The 11,313-nt window shown below is 43.6% G+C and overlaps 1 protein-coding gene and 1 long non-coding RNA gene across 2 annotated transcripts in view; one reads left to right on the plus strand and one right to left on the minus strand.

The window, feature by feature from the left end:
- The first annotated feature begins 1,031 nt into the window (after nucleotides 1–1,031).
- Nucleotides 1,032–11,313, plus strand: part of LOC106962659 (fibroblast growth factor 12) — a 39,838-nt gene continuing 29,556 nt past the window's right edge. The window contains exon 1 of the mRNA XM_015057206.1: nucleotides 1,032–1,334. Within this exon, the coding sequence (XP_014912692.1) occupies nucleotides 1,307–1,334 (28 nt within the window). The 5' untranslated portion in view covers nucleotides 1,032–1,306. The remainder of the gene's footprint in view (nucleotides 1,335–11,313) is intronic.
- On the minus strand, nucleotides 7,292–9,670 carry LOC106962660 (uncharacterized). The gene is made up of 2 exons (XR_001428026.1): nucleotides 8,052–9,670; nucleotides 7,292–7,920 (listed from the first exon to the last, which is right to left on the minus strand). It is a non-coding gene; the product is annotated as an uncharacterized LOC106962660 (long non-coding RNA).

Below are 11,313 nucleotides of genomic sequence, written 5' to 3' on the forward strand. Positions count from 1 at the left end.
TCTCCAGTTTGTTTTCCTTCCTGTGATCCACATTTCCCAGTGAACCTCGTTAGCTCTGTAGCTACTTGAGACGTTTTTTGGACTTTAGCTGCTTTTTCACTTAATTTCACATCAACTGAACATTTACAGAGGAATTATTTGAGTATTTAAGCCTGCGAACTCTGACCTCCGAGTGATTCAGGCTACATTCCCACCAGCCCAGTTCAGTCGCTTTAACCCGACTCCGGTCCGTCTGTCTATACAGTCCGGTTCGGTTGGTGAGATGTGAACGCTAATCGACCTCTGACCTCTGGTCTGGTCTGGTTTAAAGTAATTTGAATAATTAACTGATTGATACCTAGGATCAATTAATGCAATGACTTTTCGTTTCTCAAGACGAGGTTTGTTGTGAACATAAATAAACTGCTATGTTACAGTTGCTTCCCCACTAACTTGTCATGAATGCTAGGCTAGTTAGCCACTGATGTGGCTAACTAGCCACAGGAAAACAGGACTGCAGTTTCCTGCAGCGGTAAGTTGTTTCTCTACCACATTTAGCAGTCAGTATGTCAGATTGATTGACAGCACGAAGCCCCTCCCCTTGGCTCTGATTGGTTGTTTTTGGTGCATTTCTTCAGCCACAGCAGCTCCAGCCGGCAGTGGAGGAGATCGATCCTTTCACAGATTATCTGCTTCATGGTGACGGATTTAACAAACATGGAGAAAAGAACACTTTTTAAATATTTTTGATTAAACTATAAGTAGCGTACTGTCGCTTTAACAGGACTGTCGCCTTCTCAGGGCCCCAAGCAGCCTCTGGCCAGCCCTGTCACCCTGTCCTGAACTGGACTGGAGGAGAAGAAGCTGGTGAAAATTTTAAAGGATTTTTAGAAACTGGCTGTTTAACTGGCTTTATGAAAATGTCTGCGCATGCGCAGTAGAGTCGGGGTTTGAAATGGACGGGTATCACTGACCTCTAACCCCAAGGCTATCATGATTTAGTCACCCTAAAAACTCTTCCGGTGGTGACGTCACTCCTGTCTCGGGCTGCAGCAATAAGGCGCGTGCAAAGAGAGAGAGAGAGAAGGAGCGGCGCGCGGACTGGACCAGGTGAACGCACGAGCCCGGACGTCCGCAGGAGGGAGGACTGGAAGACGGAAAAAGGACAGGAGAAGAAGAAGGAGGAGGAAAAACACCGCGCCTTGTTCCTCCTCCTCATCCTCCTCTTCCTCCTCCGCAGCGGACTCGTTCCCCAGAACCGACGCCTGTTGGTGGGATCAGCTGACCGGGAAGGAAGCAGCAGCAGGCCGGAGGAAGACCGCCGGAGATGGAGAAAGAGAAGGAGAAGGCGGCAGGTAGGAGGGAGGATGGATGGATGGAGGGATGGATGGATGGAGGGATGGTGCTGCAGTATCCTGCTGCTCCATCCTGATTGCAGCTGCTGGGGCTGTTAGGTGTGGTTATTATGGGATGGGGTGCAGACTGTTTGTTTTCAACCCAGAAACTGATGCAGCAGAACCTGCAGAGACAGAGACTGGGAGAACTGGGAGAACTGGGAGGACTGTGTGCAGACAGGTGGCCGATGAGGCAGCAGGGACTGGTCCAGCCTCTGGCCTCATCTGGTGAAAATCTTGTGAGATGAACTCAGATTAAAATCTGCGCCAGTGAACGGGCAGCCATCGTTTTGTTTCCGTTTTAACCCTTAGAAACTTCGTTCAGGGCAAACAGACGGACGTCCTGCACGATTTTCCCACCAAATCTCCTGGTTGCTGGTTGGTTCTGAACTGCAGTGGTGAAAAAAAACTCAGAATGATTATTATTCATATCGATTAATAATAACGATCAAAAACAGCAGCTGTATGTCCATTATTCTTTCTAGATTAAATGATTTGTTCCTTGAAAAGCTTTTCCTTCAAAGTAACTTTCTTCAGGTTGAAGTGGAGCCTGTTGGTTGGGTCGATGATGGCTTCCTGCCTGCAGTCCCTCGTCTCTGAAACAGATTTGAAGCTATTTGCCTTTTCCACCTGAGAACAGTTTTTATTTAAATATGTTTAAAACTGTCGGACGTTTTAGCTGTTTTTCCAACAGAATCCAAACAGTTCTTTAGTGTTGGTTCCCAGAAATCCGTCCTCCAGGGAACTTTGGGGACAGATTGGTGACGGGGTGTGAGGAGAAGATGAAAGCGTAGCAGCAGATGACGGACGGAGCGTGCTGACCGACCGCCGGGCCGACAGATGGTTGGAGACCGCCGTCCTGGGACCGGAAGCGGCCGAGCCAAACTGGAAACGTGGACGCAGTCAGGAACAGTTGTCATGACGTCCAGAGTCTGCGTGGCTCGTGTGTTGCTTCATGTTTCTGGTTCCGGGTCAGAATCAAGCAGGTTCTGAACTTTTAACTGAGATCATCCAGCTGGTTCATCTGCAGATGTGACGGGGCCTGAGCAGTCAGCCCTGAGGCGCTCCAGGGGAAACCGACTGCGGCCGGAGAGAGGCGGACGTTTGGCGGCCATGTTGACTGAGACATTAAGTATTTTTGAGTATTCTCAGACAGACAAAGGGCCTGCACAATTTAATGCTGGGATAAAATCAATGCAGTCAAGCTAACGTGTCTCTAATATCATAATAAAGGGAAAAGTTGCTAATTAAGTCAAACTTAAAGTTATTTATGGAATATTTAATCTGAAAACCCATTCTTACTAAATCAAATTTAGATTCTACTGTAAAAGATCAGACCTTTCGTCTGTGTAGACACTTTCACTAATATGCTAACATTGTGCTAATATGCTAAAAGAAAAGCTAATTTTTCCTTTGGTGTTTTTGCTAACTTTGAAAAGGGCACTTGGCTTCCCCTAAATTAACTTTTCCAGATTTCAACTCTTATTTACTCGGCTGTTTTGTAAAATTTGAGTTGAATAAAATTCAACATCTGTGTTGAAGTTTTAGTTATGGACTGTAATAGTTTATATTCATGATCTAATTCTTTCTCCTCTTTTTCGCCAATGATTTTACTTCAAACAAGAACAAAATAAAAGAGACACGAAAGAACAAGATATTAACACAAGTAGAAAATCTAAGGGTGTTGCAGATCTGCTAACGCTACAGCACTACACCAACGTTGTCTTTAGCGGAAGCTAATGTTACAATGCTTCACATCACAATATTTATCAGAAGCTAATGCTAAAGCGCTATCTTCAGTTTAGCTGCAGTTGAAAGACTACAACCTCCCAGCACCAGGTTAACTTCATACGTTACATGTTCTAATGTTCATGACTGGTGCTTCATGGTTAGCGCAGCTAGCTCTTTAGCTCTTTAGCTGTGCAACATTTCTTGTCTGTTCTGCTCACTGCGACTCATTCGATTGGCTGATTGGTATTTCAAAACACTGATATAAAAACCAGGAAATCTGCAGAGAGCAGAAATGAATCAAAGCAAAGCTCCTCTCTGTTTTCTGTCTGTTAGCATTTAAACGTTTCAGCGGTGACATAATTAACAGGGTTTCTTCGATGATCAGTAAATAGACCCAGTGGAGTCTTCTCCTTTGGGATGAGGAAGACTCCATTAAACCGTCTGCAGACATCGGAGCCGTGAAAAGCTGAAATCAGCTCTGAGTTCTGCAGACTTTCAGGCTGAAACAGATTTTTATCCTTTTCCATCCAGAAGTGATCAGCAGCAGAACTCAGATATTCTCAGTTTTTAGATGCCCAGCACCGTTTTTTATCGTCACAGATGTATTTTCAGCCAGAAGGAGGCTATTTTTATCCTGTTTCCAGATAATTTTAGACAGTTTGATGGAAGCAGAGAGTTTATTCTGGGTGTATCCGGGCCCTGATTGGACCCGGCTCGGCCGTCCGGACTGCAGAGGAGAGGAGATTTAAAGCTGCCATGAGTCAGCTTGCTACTGCTCACAGTGAATCTGCAGCTTTCAGCCGACCAGAACCAGAACGTTGCAGGTTTGTTTGTGTTCATCAGAGAAACGCTGAATGTCTGAGGATTATTCCCACCTGCTGGATAATCCTCACATTCAGTCCCGAAACCTCAGAATAAGCTCTGTGACCGACAGGGGGCGGGGCCTGAAGCGGGCGGGGCCTAAAGAGGGCGGGGCCTAAAGAGGGCGCTGCCGTCCCTCAGGGAATGCCAGTGTGTTTGTTTACGTCGGATCAGAGCGCGGTATCGACCCGCAGGTCGGTTTCATCGGACTCCAGGGAATTCTGTGATCCAGCAGAAACCTGAGACACAAACACCTGAGGCTTCCTGTCGGTGTGGCGCTGGCGGGCTGAACCCGGCCAGAACCAGAGACTGGGTCAGAACCAGAGACTGGATCAGAACCAGAGACTGGATCAGAACCAAAGTCTGGGTCAGAACCATCGACTGGGTCAGAACCAGAGACTGGATCAGAACCAGAGTCTGGGTCAGAACCATGGACTGGATCAGAACCAGAGACTGGGTCAGAACCATGGACTGGGTCAGAACCAGAGACTGGGTCAGATTCGGACTCTGTGTCACAGAGAACACGCAGCAGAACCAGACGGATCCGAGCCGGTCCATCGTGTTCTGGAGCTGTAAAACATTGAGTTTCTTTCATGGTTAGAAGTCGTCGTTAATTTTACGTTGAAATGATGCTGGAGTCAACGTTTCACTGTAAAACTAAATGTTTTAACTTAATGGAAAAAACACAATCGTTTTTGCTAAAATTAACATGAAAACAAGCCATAAAATGAATGTAAAAATGTATAAATTACTGTTTTCACCTCACATCAAATCGACAGTTTGACATCGCTTTATGGATTTTTCCTGACATATTTTTACTGTTTATCACTGTCAAATATACAAATATTTTTTACAGTGCACCTTCACCGTAAAGTGGAAGGAGAAACTGAAAAGTGTGGCATGTTTTTGTTTATGTTCTGCTCTGTTGTTCATTCATATGCTGATGACAGGAGCAGGTTTCCTATTGGCTCCTGCTCCACCGCCAGCCGCCCCAGTGCATGCTGGTCCCATATCTGCAGCTTTACTAGTTTCTCCTGCCTCACATAAACATTTACTATTAATTAAGCTACAAGCCTTTGGAAATAAAACAAAAATATCAACTAATTCAAGCACAAATTTCAGTCCTGCCAGTTTTTGATTCTGTTATTGGGAGAATTCACACAAAATCAACAGATTATTTTATGATGATGCAAATTTTCCACAAAAATGTTCAAAAACATTAATTATAATTGATGCTAACTCCGACCAATGTTTCTGCCTCAGCCATGCTTGATGTACAGTGGATGGATGGATGGATGGATGGATGGATGGATGGATGGATGGATGGATGGATGGATGGATGGATGGATTTTTGTCCTTCATTAATAAATGTACTTTCTACTCTGTTGGTTATGTTTAGTCTCTGGTCCAGTTTTAGTTCAGAACCGGTTCTGAATCGTCTTTATGGTTCTCTGAGGCAGGATCTTGTTGTCTGTCTCTCTGATGCTGAGCTGAATGTTTCTGGATCCCTGATGGATCCCTAATGGATCCCTGATGGATCCCTAATGGATCCCTGATGGATATTTGTACTGGAACAACTCTTACTGGGTCGAGTTGATTGAAAGGCTGCACAGCCTTAATGTCCCGACCCAATCCGATCCAATCCCACTATACAGACGGCGCTTAGGAGCAGAGAACCCTCACATCCTGAGTTCAACTTTACAATCAGCATTTATTTCTTTTTATTTGCTAAAATCATTATTTACAACTTTAAGTGGAGCAAAAAAGTCAAAATCTTTTTAAAAAAAATGTTCTAAGGTTGAGATCTGGGAACTTTCCATTTCTACTGAATGTTCTGGTCCATTCAGTCTGAACCAGTTCCTCCTCTTTCCTGTCTGTCTGGTCCGGTTCTCCAGTTCTTGGAGTTTGGATTCAGGATCCAGTTTCCAATATTTAGTTTTTCAGCTAAATATTTAGATACTAATTAAATATTTATCTAACAAGATTTAACCTGCTAACTGTTTAGTTTGAATCTAAATACTTAGCCCACTAGCTAAATATTTAGTTTGTAAACCAAATATTTAGCTTGTACCTAAATAGCTTACAAACTATTTAGCTTAGTTTGCAAGCTATACATTTAGTTTGAAACGGTGATACTTGTAAAGATGAATATCATATAAACCCCCTTCTGCTGTCTGATGTATTAGAAGGTTTTCTCCTGGTTCTGTTATGGCTGTCTGGTTGTTTGGTTGTTTTGTTCTTTCAGTTGTTGGTTGTTTTGGTTGTTTGGTTCTTTCAGTTGTTGGTTGTTTTGGTTGTTTGGTTCTTTCAGTTGGTTGGTACTGCAGGCATCACTGAGTTTTTGGGTTCTGAGGAGAAAGAAAAAAGTCTACTGTTAGGAAATCCTCTTGGACTTCATCAGAACGGTTTCCAGATGCTTGTGTTCTATAAATATTATGTTCTTGTCAGGATGGATCAGGGGACCAGAATCGCAGCAGCTTTAGAACGAACAGATGAACGTTTTCCTTCATTGTGACCTGAAGTTCTGCTGAGTCTTTGCTGCCCTCCCCTCCTCCAGCATGTGGGAGATAAAGAGCAGGAGGCGCTGAGCTCAGCAGGTCCAGGCTCCCTCCCTGCTGCCTCCATCACTGCCAGCTGCTGGCAGCTCTCCTCATTATGGAGTTAAGCTGTTAGAAGAAACCAACTCAGAGCTGACTGATGGAGGAGTTTATCGGTTTACCATCGATTCAAACCTCAGAGCTTCAGCGACAGTGAAGAGCTGACGGCGCCTTTTATCCCACAGATGTTTGTTCAGAGGAGCAGGTGCTTCACGGCAGCAGAGGAAAACTATTTATAGATTTACATCATCAGAGTAGTTATATTAAAGGGATACAGCAGAAGTTTATCTCTGAATGTTAAAGAGTAAAGTCTTATTTTTCTAAATCAATTTAACAATAACTTCTGACATTGCAAATTTTCCCTTCCACTCAGTGGCGCAAACAGTGGGTATGCAGCGCATGCAACGCATAGGGGCGCAGCACCAGAGGGGACGCCAAAACCCCGTCTGGAGGGGGCCGATTATGTTTTCCCAAACACATCAGCGCGCCTTACGCTCCTTCACCTCACGCACATAATGAGGTAAATGTAGCGCGAGTTTCACACTTAACGTATCCTCGCCTCGGGGGGGAGCGAGCGTATGTTTTCTACGCTGACTTTCCTTCCTGGGGGGAGGGGGAGCCGATTTATGTTTTCGCATCCACCTGAATAATGTGCAGTTGCGCCACTACTTCCACTGGTGGGTCTGTGCCTTACCAGAGGCCCAAAACTTTGAAAATTTTTTAAGTACAAATCTGAAATATTAGGTTTGTACTGAAATGTTAAATTGTTTGAAATTTGTTCTGATAATTTTGCTGACGGAAAATCCTCTGAGAACATCAGTGTTAGCTTTTGAAGCTAACAGGCTAGCAAGCTAATACACAACAAGGCAGTTTGTAAGGATTCAATGTTTATTCTATAATTCTCAACATAAACAATTAAAATTCACAACTTAGGTTATTTAATTGACTTATAGTTATGTACCATCTTCACATTGCTTGATCCAGTTGCTAATAGTGGAGCTAATTTTTTATTCTGTGCTTTAGCTAGCTTTGAAAACATTTAGCACACTCAGCTTCCCCTAAACACATTTTCCAGATAAATTTTAAGCTCTAATCTTTATTAAACTGTAGCTTTGCTGTTTTGTAAATCTTTCAATTGAATAAAGTTGTTTAGCATTTAAGCTTAATTTTAACAGCTAGTCCTATAATTGAAATTGTTTGGAGGTGTGAATATTAAATTTACCATAAATAATTAAAAATGTTAACCATATAGTTCTGCATCACTTACAAACCTTAACTGCGAAAATAATGTTCAGATTTTTAGTTGGGAACAGTTTTCCACATCCTTCCAGAATATTCCTGTACACCAACAGATCCTCCTCATGATGTCCATCAGTCACACCAGAACCAGAAACGCTTCACCGTTTTAACAGAAAACTTGTCAGATCTTCTAAATCTCTCACTGAACGATGAAAACGAAGAATTTTCACATTTCAAACCAGCAGAAAACCTTCAGACAGACGAACCGCAGCAGAGTAAATAAAGCGTTCAGATTCATACAGAGAGGCTAATGTTCGCTAATCCCTCCTAATGCTTCAGATAGGGAATATTACCGACTGTCCTAATAGAGTCAGAGTCCATTAGTGAGAGGAACATCCATCCATAATGTTGCTTTTCTTCTGGGTGGAGACGATGGGCCTGACTCAGCAGTTTAGCTCGGTTAGCTTAGTTTGTCATATTAAAGTAAACATTCGTCTCTGTGAAGCACAAAGTGACTCTACATAATGAAAACCTCTCCACGGTTTCAGCAGCAGCAGTCAGTCTGGACCGTTAGCGCAGAAACGGCCCAGAAACAACCGGGACGTGGCAGAACAGACTCGTTTCCCCAGATCCAGGCCGAGCCGACGCTTCCTCCCAGAGACAGACTTTATGAGGCCAGGAAGCGAACAGGACGGCGTCTCTGGAGCGAATCCGCCGCTGCAGAGAAACTCATCAACACAAAGTGCTGACAGACTCTGGAGACGCTAAATTAGCTGCTGCGCTTTCATTTATTCCTCTGACAAACATCCTCGTCTACAGGAGAAAATACTTGGACTATATTTTTATTAACGCTAACCTTCCTGACGGGATTTAAATGATAATATGGAAAATCCTTCCTTCCTTCTATGCTTCCTTCCTTCCTTCTCTCTTTCCTCCCTCCCTCCTTCCTTAACTCATAAAAACTGTTAGATAACCGGCGAATCAGCCAATCATGTCGCAGCATTTCGATGCATGTAAATGGATCAGCTGCAGATTGATGGAGCCTCAGCAGTCACCGGCTGGACGACACAGGGTGGTGTGGCCCTTTAAGGGCGTTGCCATGGAGACAGTGTGTGTCAGAGGCAGAGAGAGGCGGTCAGAGAGAGAGCGACGCTAACCTTAAAGAGACGGAGTCACAAGAGCTTCTCCATAATTCATGATCCGGTTCTGGGAATGATCAGAGCCTGGAGGGCGAGCCGCTGGTTACTGGACCGCTGCAGCAGAACCAAACCGACTGACTGACTGAATCACTGATTCACTAACTGAATCACTGATTCACTTAACTGATTCACTGACTGACTGTCCATCCGTCTCCACCCTAAAAGTCCAGCTGAAGGCTCGTCAGGCTGATTCTGACCCAGATTGTTCCACTTCCTGTCTGCAGGTACTGACTTCCTGCTGAAAAATGAACTTAATGTAAACCCTCTGACCTTCTGCTGTGGCTCTGACCACCGTCCTCACCGTTGCTGTAGCAACTGGAAACACAGTCTTTGTTCTCCATCTGCTTTTCATGCTCTTGCCTGAACTTCCTGGTTCGGTTGGACTAATCCGGGTCCGGTTTGTTCATCTTAGGGTGTTGTCATGGAGACGACGAATCTCTCTGGCTCTGATGTGAGCTAGCATGGAGCGATTGGCAGTTTCACACTGCCAAGTAAAAATCTAGCTGCGCCAACCCTAAAGCACTAATCATAAACATTGTCTATGCTAATGCTAAAGCCCTAAACCAACATAGTATTTAGAGGAAGCTAAAGTGAAATAGCTACCAACAAGGTATTTACCAGCAGTTAATGCGCTATACCAACGTGCTACTTAGCAGAAGCTAATGTTAAAAAGCTAATGCTAAAGCACTACCATCAAGGTAGTTGTCAGAAACAAATTTTAAACAGCTAAAGTCCACCGTGTTTCAATAACGCAACATTTGTGACAACAGAGTTCATGACCCTCAACAGGATCATGAGGGTCCTGGACCGTCTGCGTTTCAGGATCATCTCTTTCACTCATGGTTTCAGTTTTGTTGTTGCTGATTTTAGCTAACTGACCAGTCAGAAAGCAGTTGGACATCAACTTCTTGTAGAACTGCAGCAATGCATTCTGGGTACAGAAAAAACATCATTAGATGTTTTCTGCATTTCCTGTGAGATAGAACTGGTGTTTTTTCAAAATAATAGCATGTATGTAAACATGTAACTATGAAGAATTCTGAACAGTCAGTAACCAAAACTTCGACCCAGACGTTAAACGTTATTCAACTGACTGTTTGCAAACAGGAATTTAACTGGAAATTTTAGCTAGCTAGCTAGCTAAAGCTAAAGAAAAACTAGCTTCACAATTAGCAGAATGTGCCAACGACCCATCACACCCTTCTTATGGTTCAGTGTTTTAGTTACCAGGATTTTCTCCAGCTGATTGAAAGCTGCCCCTCCCACACCTAGTGCTGCACACTGCCAGTCAGCTGGCTGAAAGAAGGTTGCTGATCTGTTCTCTTGCTTGCAGGAGAGACACATCTAACTGTTTGGGAACGTTTACCGGTGGGGAGACTAAAGGAGGTGCTGGAGGGCGTTGCTATGGCGACAGTTTCCCTCCTGGACTGGGGCCTCCTCTGATAGGTGGAAGAGACAAAAGATAGAAATGAATTCAGCTTCACTTCTTTCAGCAAATTATTTCTGATTGAGTTTTTTGCGTTTAATTTGATGCATTTATAAATATTTATAATTCTGCTCGTTTTACAAATAAACTTTCTGTTTATTTTTAAACAATGTTCTGGTTCTGCAGTGAAGAAGTTGAGAGAAAATCTGGAGAACTGTTGATCAGAACCAGCAGAAGCAGAAGCTTTCCCCGACGTGCCTCCTCTGGATGCAGCAGAGTGTCCTTCACTGCTGCTCCTCTTCCTCCCTGTCACGCCCTGATGCCGCTGCTGCCGTGCGCCCCCTGCTGGCCGCACCGAGAACTCACTGCAGGAGCAACATGAGGCTGCAGAGACACAAACAGCAGAACAAAGACAGCAGAGTGTTTGAGCAGCTGCTGCTCACCTGCAGCTGAGGAGGAGGAGGAGGACGAAGAGCCGGACGGAAAATGTTTTTTATGTGAGCCAAGCCGTCTCTGGTTTCATCCAGAACCTCGTTATCGGGTCAGGGTTCAGTAAATGATCCAGAGATGCTCCACATCTGGATGAACCTCACATTGACATAAAATGTAAAAATCTATACCATAAAATAGTTAATACATGAATACGGTCCTCCTGCGTTACACTCTATTTGTCACATTATTCAGAAATATGGCGAATCAAACAGATATTAGTTCCATATTATTAGTTCAGGGCTGCAACAAATAATTATTTTAATAATCAATTATTCTGACACATTCTGTAGATTTTTTATTTAACCTCAAATCTTTTTATGCAATATTTGAAATACATTAATGATGCAAATAAACAAATAATTCAGTTCGTTTTTCAAGAAAATCAACGTTTGTTT

Source organism: Poecilia latipinna, unplaced genomic scaffold (genome assembly GCF_001443285.1).
Source record: "Poecilia latipinna isolate Pla-1442-1.1 unplaced genomic scaffold, P_latipinna-1.0 Scaffold1444, whole genome shotgun sequence".
Taxonomy (NCBI): domain Eukaryota; kingdom Metazoa; phylum Chordata; class Actinopteri; order Cyprinodontiformes; family Poeciliidae; genus Poecilia; species Poecilia latipinna.